General features: G+C 36.2%; 2 protein-coding genes and 1 long non-coding RNA gene across 12 annotated transcripts in view; 2 read left to right on the forward strand and 1 right to left on the reverse strand.

The window, feature by feature from the left end:
• Positions 1-10548, forward strand: part of LOC106870628 (putative ATP-dependent RNA helicase DDX56) — a 32444-nt gene extending 21896 nt beyond the window's left edge. For all 3 annotated transcript variants that reach the window (XM_089347156.1, XM_014916763.3, XM_089347157.1), the window contains 5 exons: positions 102-175; positions 2259-2348; positions 3819-3924; positions 7783-7874; positions 10426-10548. In XM_089347156.1, the coding sequence (XP_089203282.1) occupies positions 102-175; positions 2259-2348; positions 3819-3924; positions 7783-7874; positions 10426-10500 (437 nt within the window). In that variant the 3' untranslated portion in view covers positions 10501-10548. The remainder of the gene's footprint in view (positions 1-101; positions 176-2258; positions 2349-3818; positions 3925-7782; positions 7875-10425) is intronic.
• A 673-nt stretch (positions 10549-11221) lies between these two features.
• Positions 11222-18757, forward strand: part of LOC106870629 (E3 ubiquitin-protein ligase RMND5A) — a 29002-nt gene continuing 21466 nt past the window's right edge. For 2 of the 8 annotated variants that reach the window (XM_089347158.1, XM_089347160.1), the window contains exons 1-2: positions 11261-11492; positions 12356-12464. Coding sequence is in view for 3 of the 8 variants with exons in the window: in XM_014916764.3 (XP_014772250.1) it covers positions 12329-12464 (136 nt within the window). In the remaining 5 variants the exon portion in view is untranslated. Of the gene's footprint in view, positions 11493-12060; positions 12162-12196; positions 12465-15338; positions 15361-18757 lie in introns of those variants that run through there. The other 6 variants (XM_014916764.3, XM_014916765.3, XM_089347159.1 and 3 more) reach the window with 5 other exon arrangements.
• LOC106870631 (uncharacterized) lies at positions 11834-15006 on the reverse strand. Its single transcript, XR_016240670.1, has 3 exons — positions 14867-15006; positions 12932-13004; positions 11834-11880 (listed from the first exon to the last, which is right to left on the reverse strand). It is a non-coding gene; the product is annotated as an uncharacterized LOC106870631 (long non-coding RNA).

Raw genomic sequence — 18757 nt, forward strand, 5'->3', positions numbered from 1 at the left:
TTAGTTTTTCTTTGTTGATATCTATTGACAATTTCAATTGTTTTTTTTCTTTTCATTTTTATATAATAAAATATTCTAAAGTGTTCTCTACTTTCTTTTAGGAGATAGTGGAAGCCATTTTAAACCATTCAACTTCAATATGAAGAGAATTGAAGGTTTTCAGTACAGATCAAAAGTAAGCAACATTCTTTATTTGTAATCCTGTTCTTAAAATTATTTTTATTGATTCTTAATCACATCAAAATTAATTTCATTTGGATCTAATAAGTCCAAATGAATAAAAACTGAGATCATGATGACCTAGCCAATCCATACCAGCTTGGAAAGTGGCCTTGAATTAATTATTTCAAATTTTGACACAAAGCAGTATTTTGGCAAATCCCATGACATTTCTAAGTTTTTGTAATGATTTACATGTTATAGTTAAAACTATAGTTATTACTGTCAATAAAGATGTTCAGCACATAAGTAGAAAGAATGATAGTTTGTATCTTGTCACTAGCACTGAGTAGCTTGGCCTTACAAAAGGCTCTCTCTTTAGTTGTATCATGGAGAGTTATAGCTCAATGTTTTACTCACTAAGTAGTGGGAGCACTGCACAGTTGACAATTGTTTTGTTAGCTTACATTCTTTAATGCAACTCCTCTAATAGATAAACTGAAAAGTGTTTTTCAAGTGTTTAATATATTAACTTTGAAATATTTTCTAATACAGCAACATTTCCATTAGTAATTGAGGATAACTATAAATAAATAAAATATGTTTTTAAAAGTAATTTTGTCAACGATATCACTTCTCTTATGCAAGATTAATTATGTTTATCAAAAGATAAACCAATTTTTCATAAGTGTAAGTGTTTGGTAAGAAACTTGTTTTCCAGTAACATGGTCTCTTTCAGTCCCACTATATGACAACTTGAACATGTGTCTTTTACTATAACTTTGTGCCAACCAATATCTTGTGAGTGGATTTGGTAAATGGAAACCGAAAGAAGCCTATAGTGTGTGTGTGGATGTTACTCTCTTCTTGCCAGGACTGCATGATAGTTATAAAAACAAGTGTTACTGTCATGCAAGTAATGTCCTTCATTTATTGTCTTTCATGGAAAACATATCTGATCATGGGGAAATATTACCTTAATTGAAAACAGGTGAGGGCTGATGACAGGAAGGGTAACCAGCTACAAAAAATCTGCTTCAACAAATACTGTGTGGCCATGTGAGCATGGAAAAAATGAATGTTAAAACAGTGGTGGTAATGATAATGATGAAGGGTTAGCAACATAAAAAGTATCCAACATCAAATAAGTCTCTGTTTAAATTATGCAGGCATGGAGAAAAGAATTATAGGTATTAAATAAGAGAACAACCCCAATGATGCTTAAAACAACTATTTAACCCTTTTGATACTATTGTGCCCGAAACCGCCTATGGTTTTTATGATACAAATTTCCTGTTTTAAAATGATTTGAATTAAAACCATCCATAGAAATCTCATGGTAAGACTTGCTTAATAATGACAGTTCATCATCATCATCATCATCGTTTAACGTCCGCCTTCCATGCTAGCATGGGTTGGACGATTTGACTGAGGACTGGTGAAACCAGATGGCAACACCAGGCTCCAATCTAATTTGGCAGAGTTTCTACAGCTGGATGCCCTTCCTAACGCCAACCACTCAGAGAGTGTAGTGGGTGCTTTTACGTGTCACCCGCACGAAAACGGCCACGCTCGAAATGGTGTCTTTTATGTGCCACCCGCACAAGAGCCAGTCCAGGAGCACCGGCAACGATCTCGCTCGAAAGCACCGGCAAATTGAAATAAAGTCAGTTTATTTCAACAAAAATGTGGTAACAAAAAGGTTAATTTGCAAATGTTCTTTGCTTATCTTGAATAAATGGTTTCTTAGTATTGTGCAAATGAAGTGGTGCGACTGTTAGTTAATTACTGTAGTAAGACTGCAACCTGATTATTATTGCCTGTTAAAACTGTTTTATTATTCGTGTGATGGAAACGGTTTTTTTTTTGTTTTGTTTAATTTTTCATTGGCCAATCTGATGGATCATCCCAATATAAAAAAAAATTCTGTTCAACTAAAATCCTGTAAGGTGTCACCCCAGCATAGCCATAGTCTAGTGATTGAAACAAAAGAAAAAAATGATAATCAATTTGGTTCTGAAAATACAATAAGCAATAATAATGCATAAATTTATTACAGTTGTTCATCTTTTTATTTTTTTTTTATTTACTTTTACCAGGATGCATTGAATGTCTGCACAAGAAAAGCTGTCAAAGAAGCAAGACTGAAAGAAATTCGACAAGAAGTCCTAAATTCCAAGAAATTAAATGTAAGTTTCCAATATCTAATCAAAATTCACGTAACTATCACTCTGATATATTATTGTCTTTGGTCAGCTTTGCCTCTGAAGACAGTAGTGTCCTTCACTCAAATAGTTTTCTTGTACAGGTCAGATATTCTTGATAAGCTACACTTCATTCCAGTACACTCTGTCCTGCAGGAATTGATAGTGTGGTAGTAGACCATATGATATGTGTTTTAGCGTCTTGTTGCTTCATGCAATTAATCCTTCAGACACAGGTATGGGTGTGTGTGGTGAAGTTACTTTGGTGAAGTGTTTTCCACTATAGCCCCAGGTTGAACAAAGCCATGTGAGTTGATTTGGTAGATGGAAACTGAAAGAAGCATACTGTATATTTGTGTGTTTATGCCTCTTTGCTTTAGTATCACATGATAATTGTAAATAAGTGTTACTGACACACAAGCAGTATCATTTGTTTCCCATCTTCCATGAAGATGTGTCTGGTGGTGGGGAAAACGTTACTTTGTCAGGAAACGAGTGAGGGTTGGTGACCGGAAGGACATCCAGCCATAGAAAATTTGTCTGAACAAATTCCAGATGATCCATGCAAGCATGAAAAAGTGGACATTAAAGTTATAATGAAAATGATGATTAGCATATTTCTTTTGAAATACACTATCAATGTTTCAGTTAATTTTTAAAATATTGAAGAATGTTGTAAAGTAACTTTGTCATTAAGCTGGTGTTTAAAACATAAAATAACATATTTTGATAGATTTGGATTACTTTTGATAGATTTGCTTCGATTTGATTTGGATTACTTTAAAACAGGAAGTTTGTATCATGGAATCAAAGAACCAGGCAGACTGGTAGAGACTGACAAAGTCAATTCAGTTGATATATAGTATTCTTGATTCTCTGCATTGTTTCGACATAATTTTTAGAATTGGATGCACGTATGGTTATGTGGTTAAAAAGTTCACTTTTCAACTGTTTGGTTTTCAGTTCAATCCCACTGTGCAGCACCTTGGGCAATTCTCTTATACCTTAACCTCAGTTCAACCAGTACCTTACGAGTTAAACATGTTGAACACAAACTATGGAAGCTCATAGGAGGCACCATTTTTGAGTGGGAGACTTAATTTATCTCCTGGTTGAACACCACTACCTGGCCTTTGGTGCTTTTAGTGGAATATATTCTGTTGCAAACATTCTGGCCAGGTCTCTGATCTTATGGTTATTTCTTCCTACCAGTCATGAAGGCTCTGAAAAGGGACATGGGCCCTGTCCCCACTCCTTTACCAAAATCATGTGAAAAAATTCAGGACAAATATACCATGACGTTTTTGTTTTGCCTTTCATCCTCCCAAAACAGAAAACAAAACAGTTAAATAGTAGAATCAGCAAATCAACCATACCCTCCTACAAAAGAAGTGACTACTTGTGTTATAGACCACTATTATGATGACCATTATCTATACTTTTTTTTTTTTGCAGTCATTTTTCCAAGCTCATCCAAGGGATAAAGAAGTTTTACATCATGATGCAAAATTACAATTTTCTCAAAAATGTTTGAAGCTAGAAAATGTTCCTGATTATTTAGGTAAGTAACAGCAATTGAGATGCAGTTTGGGTTCGTGCCAGGTAAAAGCACTACTGATGCCTTATTTCTAGTGAGACAGTTGCAAGAGAAATACCTAGCCAAGGATAAACCTCTGTACCTGGCTTTCGTTGACATGGAGAAAGCCTTTGACAGGGTCCCCCGATCCCTTATCTGGTGGTCAATGAGGAAACTTGGGATAGAAGAATGGCTAGTGAGAGCTGTGCGAGCCATGTACAGAGATGCGGCCAGTAAGGTGAGGGTTGGAAATGAGTACAGCAATGAATTCCGGGTAGAGGTAGGGGTCCACCAAGGTTCCGTCCTCAGCCCCCTATTATTTACCATAGTCCTCCAGGCAATCACAGAGGAGTTCAAGACAGGTTGCCCCTGGGAGCTCCTCTATGCTGATGACCTTGCCCTAATTGCGGAGTCACTATCAGAACTAGAGGAGAAGTTTCAGGTGTGGAAGCAAGGTCTAGAATTGAAGGGCCTTAGAGTCAACCTAGCTAAAACCAAAATCCTAATAAGTAGGAAGGTAGATAAAACACAAACCCCTTCAGGTAGATGGCCCTGCTCAGTATGTAGAAAAGGAGTAGGTAGTAACTCTATAAGATGTACCCGGTGCAAGCTATGGACACATAAGAGGTGCAGCAACATCAAAGGCAGGTTAACTAGCAAGTTAGTTTTTGTTTGTGGCAGATGTTCAGGTGCAATAAAGACTGCAAACAAACAGGAAACAACTTCTATCTCATTCCAGGGTGAAAAACTAGAGGTAGTCGATAGCTTCCGCTATCTGGGCGACCAAGTTAGTAGTGGGGGTGGGTGCGCTGAAAGTGTAGCTGCTAGAATAAGAATAGCCTGGGCAAAGTTTAGAGAGCTCTTACCCCTGCTGGCGACAAAGGGACTCTCACTCAGAGTAAAAGGCAGACTGTATGACGCATGCGTACGAACAACCATGCTACATGGCAGTGAAACATGGGCTGTAACTGCTGAGGACATACGTAAGCTCGCAAGGAATGAAGCCAGTATGCTCCGTTGGATGTGTAATGTCAATGTGAATACCCGTCAGAGTGTAAGTATCTTGAGAGAAAAGCTGAACATTAGAAGCATCAGTTGTGGCGTGCAAGAGAGACGATTGCGCTGGTATGGACATGTGGTGAGAATGGAGGAGGATAGCTGCGTGAAAAAGTGCCACACCCTAACAGTTGAGGGAACCCGTGGAAGAGGTAGGCCCAGGAAGACCTGGGCTGAGGTGGTGAGGCAAGACCTTCGTACATTGGGCCTCACCGAGGCGATGACTACGGACCGAGACCTTTGGAAATGGGCTGTGCGTGAGAAGACCCGGCAAGCCAAGTAAGATCGTTGCCAGTGCCCCTGGACTGGTTCTTGTGCGGGTGGCACATGAGATGCACCATTTTGAGCGTGGCCGTTGCCAGTACCGCCTGACTGGCTCCTGTAGGATTTTCGAGCGAGATCGTTGCCAGTGCCCCTGGACTGGCTTGTGCGGGTGGCACATAAAAGACACCATTTCGAGCGTGGCCGTTTTCGTGCGGGTGACACGTAAAAGCACCCACTACACTCTCTGAGTGGTTGGCGTTAGGAAGGGCATCCAGCTGTAGAAACTCTGCCAAATCAGACTGGAGCCTGGTGTTGCCATCCGGTTTCACCAGTCCTCAGTCAAATCGTCCAACCCATGCTAGCATGGAAAGCGGACGTTAAACGATGATGATATTACTGTCTATATTGATTGTTTCTAGAACACTTGCAAGAATAATTCAAGTGCCACTAGTTTTGAATTATAAAAGTTATCATTATCCAAATAATTATATATAATTGCACTGGGAATAGGCCACATTTTAAAGGAGAGTATAGTCCATTATTTTGAATACATTCCCTCTACCTCACCCCAGAACTACTTCCTTTTAGCCTTTATCTTCCTTGACCACTTTTTCCACCAATCACTTCCTTCCTGTGTCTTCAGCCACTTCTCTGTCTCTCTTCCTTGCTATATACTTCATCCTTAACACCTCCTTTCTGTTATTATTCCCAATACCCTCACATATCTACCCCCCCCCCCCCCCCCCAGCCACTCCTATATCTCTCACTGTCACTTCTATCTCATCTCCAGCCATCTCTCATGTTTTCATGAAACTCCCCCACCTCTATTCCTGTTGCCTACTCACCCAGCCTAGTCCTCTGTATCACTTCACCTGTATTTACTCCCCACAGTACCTTGAGGGTATGTCCTGACACATCTCCACCACCCTCTGTCTCTCTCTTTCCTTTCTATTCTAGCTGAGGTATCCTTGTATCTCTACTACATCATGACTCCTATCTCCTATTTCTCTATTATTCTTTAACCTCTCATCAGCTGGTACAAAGCCACCTTCTTCAATACTACTCCCCCTCCCAGTCAAGGGGGTTTTTGTATCACATATTCTGGATACTTTGATTATGTTATCTTTCTATATCTGCCTTGTGTGTGTGAATGTGTCTGTGTGCATTTGTATGAACCAACTAGGAAAACCTCTATGTGGTAGCCAGACATGTTAGAAATAGTAACCTAATCTCCTTTGAGTCACCAACCCTTTCCTCATGGATTATCACCAAACAGTCTATGGGCAAAAATATAATTGCCAATATTCTGGAAAGCTTTCATAGATCAATCACAGATAGACAGAAAAAGAACAAATTTACTCATTCTTTGTTTTTATCAGCCCACACTCTACTGATATGCTTACTCTCTTCTGCCATATTTATTCATGTATGTCTATACATAAATGTGTGTGTTGATAATGATGTAAGCACACACACACATTTACTTCCTGATTAGCAAGTTTCTGTTTTTTTAAAGCTTTCTTTTGTTTCTCTGTTTTATATATATATATATATACATATATATGTATGTGTGTATATATCATCATCATCATCATCATCATCGTTTAACGTCCGCTTTCCATGCTAGCATGGGTTGGACGATTTGACTGAGGACTGGTGAAACCGGATGGCAACACCAGGCTCCAGTCTGATTTGGCAGAGTTTCTACAGCTGGATGCCCTTCCTAACGCCAACCACTCAGAGAGTGTAGTGGGTGCTTTTATGTGTCACCCGCACGAAAACGGCCACGCTCGAAATGGTGTCTTTTATGTGCCACCCGCACAAGCCAGTCCAGGGGCACTGGCAACGATCTCGCTCGAAAATCCTACAGGAGATCGTTGCCAGTGCCCCTGGACTGGCATATATATATATATATATATATTTAAAATTTAATAAGGGTAGGAATTGATATTAATCAATTAAAACCATTGGTCCAGCGTATTAAAAAAATCCGAAGATTAAAATTATATTACAGACACAAATAAGAAGAATGACCAGCAAAAGTGGACTCCTATATGCTAGAAATAGATGCCGAATCATCTAACCACGAAGAATATGTTCTCAGTAAAATTTCAGTGAGACGACAGACCGTAAAAGGGCAAGACAAATGAAAAAATACTAAATAATCGTTTTTTTTTTATTTAGTATTTTTTCATTTGTCTCGCTGAAATTTTACTGAGAACATATTCTTCATGGTTAGATGATTCGGCATCTATTTCTAGCATATAGGAGTCCACTTTTGCTGGTCATTCCTCTTATTTGTGTATGTAATATATATATATATATATATATATATATATATATATATATATATATATATATATATATATATATATATATATATATATATATATATATATATATATATATATAGATATATATAAATCTTAAACCATCCAACCCAGTATGGAAAATGGATGTTAAATAATAATGATGATATATATATGTGTGTGTATAATGTTACTTTTTGTTTATTTTTTTCAGTACCTACAACACTTAAAAATTCTATAAATAATTCACCTGGTGTCAAAAAAATACAACCAATTTCTCACCAACGGACTTCAAAGAAAAAGAAGGTAATTTTCATTTGTTTCTGTGATTCAAGCTCAAGTTGCATGAATAGCTGTGAAGATTAGTATGTGTCATCTTAGTCATTATGTTGTTGCTAAGCCCCAGATCAAACCTGATGAAGCAAACCTGTTACCAGAGTGTTTCAACTATAACCAACCTGTTTTCAAACATAGGATTACAATCATCGAATATAACTTCTTTTTATGGTTTCGCTACTGTTTTTAGCAGCTCTGTTGATCACATAGAGGTTAACTGAAATGGCTTTACTCTTGTTTCAAGGTATATTATTTTGCTTGAAATTAAGCAGTCAACTGGCAGAATGGGCAAGTTTCTTCTACTACTGTTCTAAGTCAACCAGTGCCTTGCGATTGAATTTAGTTGACAGAAATTGTGTGGAAGCCCCTTATCTTCCAGTACAGGTGCTTTTGACATAGCACCTACAAGCCTGCAAGATTAAGGATACACAACTGGGGAGGGTTGCAGGGGACGAGCAACCAAATCAGTTACACTCTGTCATATATGCACACTGACATTACCCATCCAGCAAAGCATACTGGCTTCATTTCTTTCAAGTCATTGCATATACTCACTAGTCACAGCCCATGTTATGTGTGTACAGCTCTCCGGCTTACCAGATCCAGTCTGACTGTCTAACTCATGCCAGCATGGAAAACAGATAGTTGATGATTGTGATGATATACAACAGGCTTCTTTCAGTTTCTGCCTACCAAATCCACTCACAAGGCTTGTAGTAGAAGACACTTGCTCAAGTTGAACTGAATCCCAAGCTATGTTGTTGCAAAGCAAGCTTCTTACCACAGAGCATGCCTGCACCTAATCTATACATATAAATTTGACATGGGCGATTCTTTCTTGTCTTGGGATTCACAGTCAAACGGCTGGGTGGAAATGTGTAGAATGATCTGGTGGTGATGCTGGGCTTTGTATTTTTTCATAGCTCCCATGGTTACCGAGATAATCTACTATAATAATACTCTTGTGTTTATGAATAAGAAAGGAAGGGGTGATGTCACACTTGGTAGTGGGATGATGAAAATTGTATGCTGAAAAAAATAAATCAAACAGCATTTCAACTCAGTGTGAATATATGTGTGTGTGCATGCGTGCAATGGAAGCGAGATGGTTCATCTTTGTTCGCTTAGTATTTGGGTTTATTTTTTGATTTGGTTGAATCTTGATTGATTTTTTTTTGTTGGTCAGTTATTTTTAGCATTCTGACAGAAAAAAGTCATTCTAAAATTGTTTTTTAATGTAAGCATGCCCAAACAAGTCGAATGCTTATACAGAGCAAGTTTTACAGCCACATCATCCAAACTGACCAGGTGAAACCGGGCTTAGCTGCTTGTATATATATGAATATATGTGTTTGTGGTGCATGTATCTTTGTATTTGTTCCCCCATAAGTTGGCAATGGTATTGATTTGTTTGTTTGACTCTAAAAGCAGTGCTCCAGTATGGTCACAGTCCAATGACTGAAACAATTAAAAGAGTAAACAAATATGTACGTAAGATAGTGTAAATAGAAACATCTAGAACTCTTGTCATATACAAACAGAATAACTTTAGCTGTCTATATCATTTTTGCATGGAACTATTTTCAGTCTATCTCCAGTTCTCATCCATGGACTGAATTTTGGTTCATTCTTTTTCTAGTCAATGTATTATGTAGAGCAGGGGTTGGGGAACTTTTTTAACCAATTACCGCAAAATATATTTATTTACATCAATGTTACCCACTTGATTTGAAAGGAAGAAAATCATAGATTTTTTTATTAAAAAAGTTTATTGAATCTATTTATATGGAGAATACAATAATGAATATAAAAAGTATAAAACAAATGCAATAAAATAAATTAATATCTTCATTATGAAACAAAAGGATTTTTCTAGAAACTTTTTCACTTCAAGTTTTGGAGAAATGATGTTTCATTTTTGTTACAATTACATCAAAATTGGGGTATTTTGATGCCAGAACAGTTTAGATAGTCTTCGGGATCCAATCGATTACTCTGTTTTGTTTTTATGTTCATTAAGAGTAGAAAATCCTTTTTTGCAAAGGCAGGTTGTTGCAAAAGGTAGCAACTTTTTGACTGCCTCTTCATGCCAGAAGAAAAATTTGTAACAAGGAACACATTTTTTATATAATTTTACTTATGTCTAATGAGTCCTCATTACCCCCAAGACTTTCATTTTTACCCCACCTGGGGTAATTTACCTTAGTTCACTGACCCCTGACGTAGCGGAATTCACACTGGCTTTTTGACATTACCCCTCTCATTCAAATTTTAAATGTTTCTGAAAATCATTTTATTGCACTAGGCTTCTAGCAAAAGTATAATAAATGAATAAATAAAAAAGATTTGGCAGAATAAACAGGGTGAACAGAACTTATGAAACTCTAGGCCATTGAGTCACTTTGTAACTTCTTACAAAAATAAAAAAATAAAAATTCTGGCAAGAAAACAGAATAATTTGAAAATTACCAAGTCATTTCTTATATATTAACTAATTCTATATTTACTGTTTCCATTGCAGAGAAAATACCAAGCTGACCCATTAAAGAACTTTACATTAAGTTCTAGCAAAAAGAAAAAACATAAAAAATATTGATATTCAGAAAACAATGACTTCAATAAAACATCTATTCAATTTTCATTACTCTACTTGTTCTGTTTTTATTTCTTCCATTTGTTTCAATTCTTCACTAATTTCTGAATTAGATAATGAACCATCTGTCTTAGAAGTTGTTGCTGCTTCTGTTACTATTACTTCATTTTTTTTCTTTCTTTCTAATTTTTTTCTTCTTCACTGCCACTGCATCCAGCATTTGTGTTCATTCTTAGGGCTGTCCTGAGTAAACAGACATGATCAAAGTCATTCCTTATGTACACAATAGGCTTCTTTTAATTTCCATCTACTCTATTCACAAGGTTTTGATCAGCCTGGGCTATAGTAGAAGACATTTGCCCAAGATGTCATATAGTAGGGAACCTGAAAACATGTGGTTGAGAAGTAACCTTCTCAATCATAAAGCCACACCTGCATCATGTATGGAAAGGACAATTCTGTAGCTCTTACAAATAGCTGATTATGATTAAGAAGGTTCTGTAAATTACAATAGGAGAAACTATACTATGTTGGGTTCATGATTGCAAAATAGCTGCCATCTACTAGGTTGAGTAAAGAGTCATGAGAATGTAGCTAGCTTAGCTGTGGGTGCCCACACACTGGAAATTGACACCCAGAGCATGCCTATTCATAAGTCTTGATAGATGTTCTAACAGCTTCTAGAAATATGCATCACATGATGTCTCGATGCTGATTGGTCCATAACTTGGTGGATCACATGAAAAGGCTGTTACTAAGCCATGATTTTAACTTAGCAATTTGTTGATTCAGGTTTGAATCTGCTGCATGTCTCTATGTTAAAAACAATTATGTCCCTATCAAGTGAAATGTGTACTTCACTGGACCAGCCGAAATCATGTTGGAAGAATCATTAAGTAAATGTATATGTGATTATACAGTGGCTGCTGTCGAAAACTAGATTTATTTACAGAATAAATGTAAGTAACTGAAACAAAACTGCCAATATTGAAGTGGTAAGTTTATTATTAACAAAGTATACTTTTTGAGCTTACAACGCTAATAACCATAGAAAAGATGTAAACAAAACAACCTCTAGTTATTTTTCTTCTCAAAACACATGGACCTGCAAAGAGCAGGCAGATTTTTCGATTCAGGTTTGGTTTGAAACTTTCCATCTCCTTACCCTAAATATATAAGCAGTATACATTTCGTTTCGTCTAAATCTGTGCAGAGCAAAATCATATTCATCAGAAAAAACGTATTTAAGTTTTCCAGAAAGATTACAGAGCAAGCAGATTTCATCTTTCAAGTTCGGTTTACGATTCAAACTATTTCTATTTCCTAACATTACTGATTGTTATTATTTTTTTTTTAATCCTAAATATTTCGTTTTGACCAGTTCTACGAAAAGAGAAACCATATCATCAGAAAACTAATTTAAGTTTTACAATAAGAAAAACTCTACGGAATGTAAATGCTTTTTTGGTTAGAATTCTAAATACTGGAATCTGATTGGTTGCTGTTATAACTTCCTTCCCCTCCTCGCTCCCTTCACTCACAAACAAACCGGAAGTCATCATCATATTTTGTTTTGTCAGAAATTAACCGATCAACAAGCAGACATCTTCCAACTCAATATAAGAGTTTCGTCCACTTTATTTAAAACAAGAGCCTACATATATGTAAATAATAATAATTCATTACTATTCTTTTTTTTTAAATAGTTATTTATTTATTTCCTTTGTGTCTAAACCTCTGCCAGACTCCAACAGTTTATTTCGTCTTCACTCTGTTCCCTTTTGTAATTTTTAAATGACTGTTCTTTCATCTTTATCCAATTCAACCGAACATGGATATTTGTCTTACGGTGGAGAAGGAATTAGAAAAAGTTTTATCAAAATTCACTGCACTTCGGGAACATACACAGCGAGCTTTGGGTGACATAGCAACCTCTGTAGACAATATCAAGAAAGAAATCAGTGAAGGTATATATTGTGTTTGTGTATTTACATACGTTTAACTTCTACTTATTATTTATTGTTTTGCAAGCATGCAAATAAATGTTTATTCTGCATGTTTGAATCGTGCTTTTGCTAAAGTATAAATACATATTTCACCATCCCACACACCTCCACAAATATATGGGTTTTACTGTGAAAGAAATCAGCGTATAGTATGTGAATGGCATAAGGACAAGGTCTCTTTCTGAGACCTTGATTTCAATTCTCGGTTCATAGTTAAGGCATAAATGTCACAAATATCAATTTTCTTCCATTATATATAGTTGAACAAACGGTAAATATAACTCAATACATGGGTGTGTATATATTTTAACCAGTTTTCATTGGCACGTGTTTCGTACATGTTACTTCTATATAAATCAGACATATAGGAATTAGTTATTTTTGTGGTTTCGTTTATTCAGTACCTCATTTATTTATATACCTCTCACCTCATTTAAATATTCTCGCGAGTATAAGTTTACTTCCTTTAATCTTACTTCCTCGTCTGATGATTGTGTGAAGCTAAAAAGAAAGCAAATATGTATTGACATAAAAGAAAACATTTACACATTTTTGTCATCTATCAGGGAAGAACGGTAACTCATACGAGCAAATTAGTAAAAATTGTTTTGCATTATTTATACAACTGCTATTTAAAATAATAATAATAATAATAATAACAGAAACAATTCCTATCATAGTAGGTGCCTTAGGTATAATAAAAAAATATTCAGACAAATACATAACAAAAACACCAGGACTTACAAATATATATAACATACAGAAAATTGCACTACTGGGTACTGCACACATTCTACGCAAAACACTTTCAATACAGTAAACATAAGAGCACCACAGCAAACCACAGCACATACCCAAGGCGCACAGAGCTGCGCTCGGTAGTGAAGTGAAAGCACGTTATAAAAATAAAACTACTGAATAATAATAATAATACACAAAAAATGTAAATAAAGCTTACTTTTAATGATCCTGTGCCTTATGACGAAATCGTTTTTTTTAGCTTTTGTGGAAGGATTCAACCTCACACTATTTCCTTCTCTTTCTCAATTTAGTTTCCACGTTATTAATTAAACTCCTGTCTTATCGACTCCTTTCTATATATGCTCCTAGAATTAATAAAATTAGCGCTATTGATGTATTATTATTCGTGTTGACTCTAGGCAGTTTTCTGCAGAAATCATCTCTGCTTCGTGTCACACACACTTTGGAAAGGCTTTGTTATTGCTATATTTTGCCACTATAACATAACAAGGCGCAATGACTCATTATTATTAACGTAGTGGCCATTTAATAAGCTATATAGAAGAAAATAAATATCACGAAATATATAAATAATAAAGTAAAATGATTTATAATGCTAAGAAAGTAGAGTAAATGTAAAAGTCTTTTGTTTGAATTTGCGATAAAAAAACATACCATACATTACATACACATATACAGGACAACAAATGAGAAATGGTAGGCAAATTTCCTCGAATCAAAACCTGCAGTTTTGAAAAACGAATGACACATTAGACAATGTAGTCCTGGATATACAAAAAGACGGGTTGGGTACGGTTGTAGCGCTCTCAATGAGGGCTGATTTGGAGCTAAACGAACATTTGTTTATATGAATTCGTTTCAGTATTTTATAAAACCATGCACAAATCATAATAATGGAATTTTGTTGGAATTTAGTCGTGTTTAAAATATATTATCTATTAGAAATATGTATAGATATTTAGTAGTAATAAAATGACCGAATATCATAAACTATTAAGGAATATGACAGACCGTTGTTTTTGCTGTCTTCGATTAGGGCTTTGAAACAAAAGCGACATCCTAAACAATAACATCGTCACAAATAAATGTAAACTTTCTACTTCTATTGTAAACACCTCGTAATAAACCTTGTCTCACGGTTTTCCGGTTTACAAAACAATTATTTCTGGGCGTTCTTTGTCAACATTAATTGTCCCTGTCAAGTAGAGGTATTTTTTGTAAGCATTTTGTTATTTGATTGGCCATTTTCATTTGAATTAGTTGCCTAGTACTCGTCTGTTGTTTGATTTACCATATTTATTTTTAGGGGGTTGTAAGAAACGCTGTTATCTTGGTCGTGAATAGATAGCTTTTCAAAATTTGTAATGGATATACATGTTGAATTGCTTATGTGTATATAAGTACATGTCATCATCATCATTATTTTATATTTGTTGTCCTTTCTGGCAAGGGTTGGACAAGCACAGTAGTACTTTGGCCAATATGTTCAAAGAACATCCTCACTGGCAGTTAGGTCTCCTAGGCAACAAGTTATCACCTACTTCTATAGAACCACTTGGGCATTGGATGGAGTCTATTTTGCAAGTAATCTTGGTACTTACTGATCCTGTGCATCTACTGCTTGTGAAAATTTCCTCCTCTTAACCTACTGGGAGTAGGCTCCTCTTGTCCACATTTCATTTTTACCTTGGTTTTTCTGGCTGAAAACCCTTCCTGTCACTAACTACTTTTCAAAATGTACTGGGATTCTTTTTTTTTTTTTTTTTCGACACCAGCGTTGTAGAGATGTCCTGTCCTAGAAAAAAATTAAAGAGCTCGTTGTGTTTTTTGTGACACCAGCACTAGAGAGGTAGCTATGCCCTTAGCATGACTGTAATGGTTAATTAAGTGTAGTTAGTGGTCACCGGTTGCAATGGTATAGTATTAGGATGTGTGTTGGTATCGGCCATTACCAATTGTAATGGGTGTTGATGTTGCTGATGTGCAAGATGAAAGAAGAACAGTGATCGAAGTTGTAAACAAACATTTATTTACCGTTACTTTGTATATAGGCAAACACGATGGGCTGGTATGACAAATTCGTAAAGCATGCAAGGTAAAGAGAGGTATCCTAGATTTTCCTTGTTCTCTTCATTGTGTAGTAGTAAACCACAGATAGAGATAGGGTAATGTTGTAGGGATGAGAAAGTGAGCTAGTGAGAGCGGTAGGACGAAGCAATTGCTTTGTTGGTGAGTTACCATAATTGTCTCTCTGTGCCTTTTCTTTCAGAGACGGCGTTTCGTTAAGCCAGTCAGCCAAAACAGAGTTCTTGTATTTATAACTATACAAAACTAGTTAGAAAAATAGATATATTTCATTCCATTCTCCACTGCATACAAGCGGTTAGAAGGGTCAAGTTAGCAAAGCCATATGTTAAAAGTAACCATTGTTTTCTGTGAGAAAAATGCTGTTGCAATATTATGGGAAATTTGCTGAATCAGGTTCGAATCTACTTTATGTCTAAATGAAGTCTAAAGGAATTCCACAATTCCATGCCTCTGCTTACGTGCCAGCCTCTTTACAGAATGAGAAGCATGAGTGATAGTGATAGGAAGGATATGTAATAAGAGAAGGAAATACTGAGTATTTTTAGATAAGTACATTATACACAAGGCCTGGACAGAAGACAGGAGTCTTTGTAACCTTGAAAATAGACCAATGATAGAGGCCTAAGGTGTGTGGGAGAAAAGGAATAAGTGTATTCTGGCATGCATGCAGTGAAACAAAGTGAAGACAGGCAATATAAAAGGGAAGGATGAGGATAGAACTGGGCACAAGTGGTCTAGTGTTGCCTATACACATAGATGATGATATGGACCAAAGGGGTCAGGCAATGAGGGTAGTGGCATGGTGATTGGAAAGTTGATAGATCCTGTGCTAGTGAATGATGCAGAGTTGTGATTTGTGATGTGAAGAGGGTCAGAATTGTTACAGTAGTATCCTTAGTTACACTAACTAGAAGCAATGTATGGTGAATGGAAGAGGTCCACTACAATCCTGTCACACCAGAATCATAGAGCAGTGAGAACTGAGGAGTAATTGCATGATAAGGAATTGGCACATGTGAAAGAATGTAATGTGTGGTGAGTAGAAGAAAGGCCAAGTGTCATCTTTAGTCACATCTACAACAGAGAAGAGTAATAGGGGCATAGATGCAAGAAACAGAAGAGATAAAGGCATGAGTGACCATGGTATGGATAATAGACAAAAGAGTGAGTTAGAGGGATGTGTGATGTGAGGGACAAGAAACAGAGGGGTGAGTGATGTAGGTGATTGAGGAGTGAAAGGTTATCAGAGAGGCCAGTGATGTAGACTAGACAGAAAGCAAGCATGTCAGCATATGAACCATCATACAGATGTCTTGCAAAACATGCCTGTTTATATAGCAATAGACATAACAAAATTTTAACATCCATGTTGCCATGCCTAAGTGCCACAAGTCAATGTGATCCTTTGTCTTTATGAGGTGTAACAGCATTACATCTGCCTTCATCACTTCATCCCTTCTTTCCTGATACATTTGTCACCATACTCTCTTGAACATGTTACCCTGAAGATACACTCTGGCTCCTCATCATCATCACCTTAACTCCCCTTCATGCTCCACCCTACCTACCCATATGTAAAGTAGCACTGCATGTCTTCCTTAGCTCTTGACACTATATTCCTTTTCCTTCCTATTACTTTCTTCCCTTTCAACGTCTCTGATAGTCTCTTCTTTATTTGCTCTCTGACAACAATAAACTTATATGATTCCAATAAGAGTTGGCTTAAATCCTGATGAACTGTCTAACCCATGCATGTATCAAAAGTGGACATAAAAATGATAAAATATATATATGTGGAGGAGCACTGGAGCCCTCTGTTTGACTCCTCCAGTCACTGGGTTCTCCCTACTCAACCCACTCCATTGCACTTACCACTTTGTCTGCTCCCTTTCACGCTCACCTCTAATATTATACTTCCCTTTTCCCTGTCTTTTTCATTACCCCGCCTCAACTGCTCCTCTCTTAGTCTATCCTCTACCATCCTCTAAATCTGTTTCTTCCAACTTACTTTAACTTCTACACTTTCAGTCAGACAGCCTCTTTATTGTATTGGTGTCATGTAAAAGCACCCAGTACACTCTGTTATTGGTTGGTAAATTAAATCAAGAAGCAATAACACAGAACTTGAGGCTGTTTAATCTTGCCAAGGGTAAGACAACTTCTTCAGTTTCGGACAATTCATGAGGCATCCATTTTCCAAGTTTAGGAAACTTTCCAAGTTGTTGAAGATGACGATGAACAGTTGTATGGTTTGAACTAAGCTTTATTGTCAATTCTTCAACTGATAATGCAGGATTTTCTTTAAGTAATGCCTCAAGGAGCTTATCATCAAACTCAACTGGACGTCCTGTTCGATCTTCATCTTCAAGGCTGAAATCTCCACTTCTGAATTTTGCAAAACATCTTTTGCAAGTTCTTTCATTCAAGCATTCTTTCCCATAAACTGAGTGTATGTTTTGAGTCGCTTCAGCTGCAGAGTTTCCTTTCTTGTACTCATAAAGCATTATGTGCCTCAAATTCTCTTTGGATACTTCCATGTTAGAAAGGGTTTTAATCAAAGAAATTTTAATTCTATTATTCTGTAAAATAATATTTAATTAGTTTAAATGGACACAAATGCATAAAAATAATTTTTAATTCCATTAGACATTCTAAAATACTATTAAATTTCATTCAATTTAAAAAAAGGTAAAATCAGACAGAACTTATGGGATGACCTGATAATACATCATCTCTGTTCAACATGTGGCTTATTGTGTGTACATATTGGTGAACCAGAAAAGTTTGGGAGCAGCTCTATGTGCGAGTGTGTGCAATGTGGTATAATAAAGCTTAGTTCAAACACTAGCAAATATGTCAACAGTACCAACACAGTTTACTTTCTTACTGCAAGAGTTTAGGACTCACAAGTTATGTGAAATCCTATATATTGCAAATTCAAACCATGCAAGGAAAATGAATGATATGGGATTGTCTAATTTCTGAACTATTCAAAGCCTAGCAGCAGCATCTTATAATAAGAGCTATATTTTTCTACACCCTTACCACAAAATATTAAGGTGGTTTGATGTCAGAATCGTATCACATCGGACAAAATGCTTAACAGCAAATCTTCCAGCTCTTTAAGTTCTGAGTTCAAACTCCACCTAGGTCAACTTTGCCTTACATCTTTTTAGGGTTTTGATAAAATAAAGTACCAGTTAAGTACAGGGTCGATGTAACCAATTTGCCCACTCCCTGCAAAATTGTTGGCCTTGTACTAAAATAAGAAAGAACTATTTCTCTAAATATTAAAAACAATTTTTTGCATAAATGATGTTATAACAATTTCCATTGGATACTATTAAAGAAGAAGAATCTAAGGAATTTTTGCTATAGTTTATTTTCTGATTGTATACTTTTGT

This window comes from Octopus bimaculoides, chromosome 2 (assembly GCF_046866305.1).
Source record: "Octopus bimaculoides isolate indiv1 chromosome 2, ASM4686630v1, whole genome shotgun sequence".
Classification (NCBI taxonomy): Eukaryota; Metazoa; Mollusca; class Cephalopoda; order Octopoda; family Octopodidae; genus Octopus; species Octopus bimaculoides.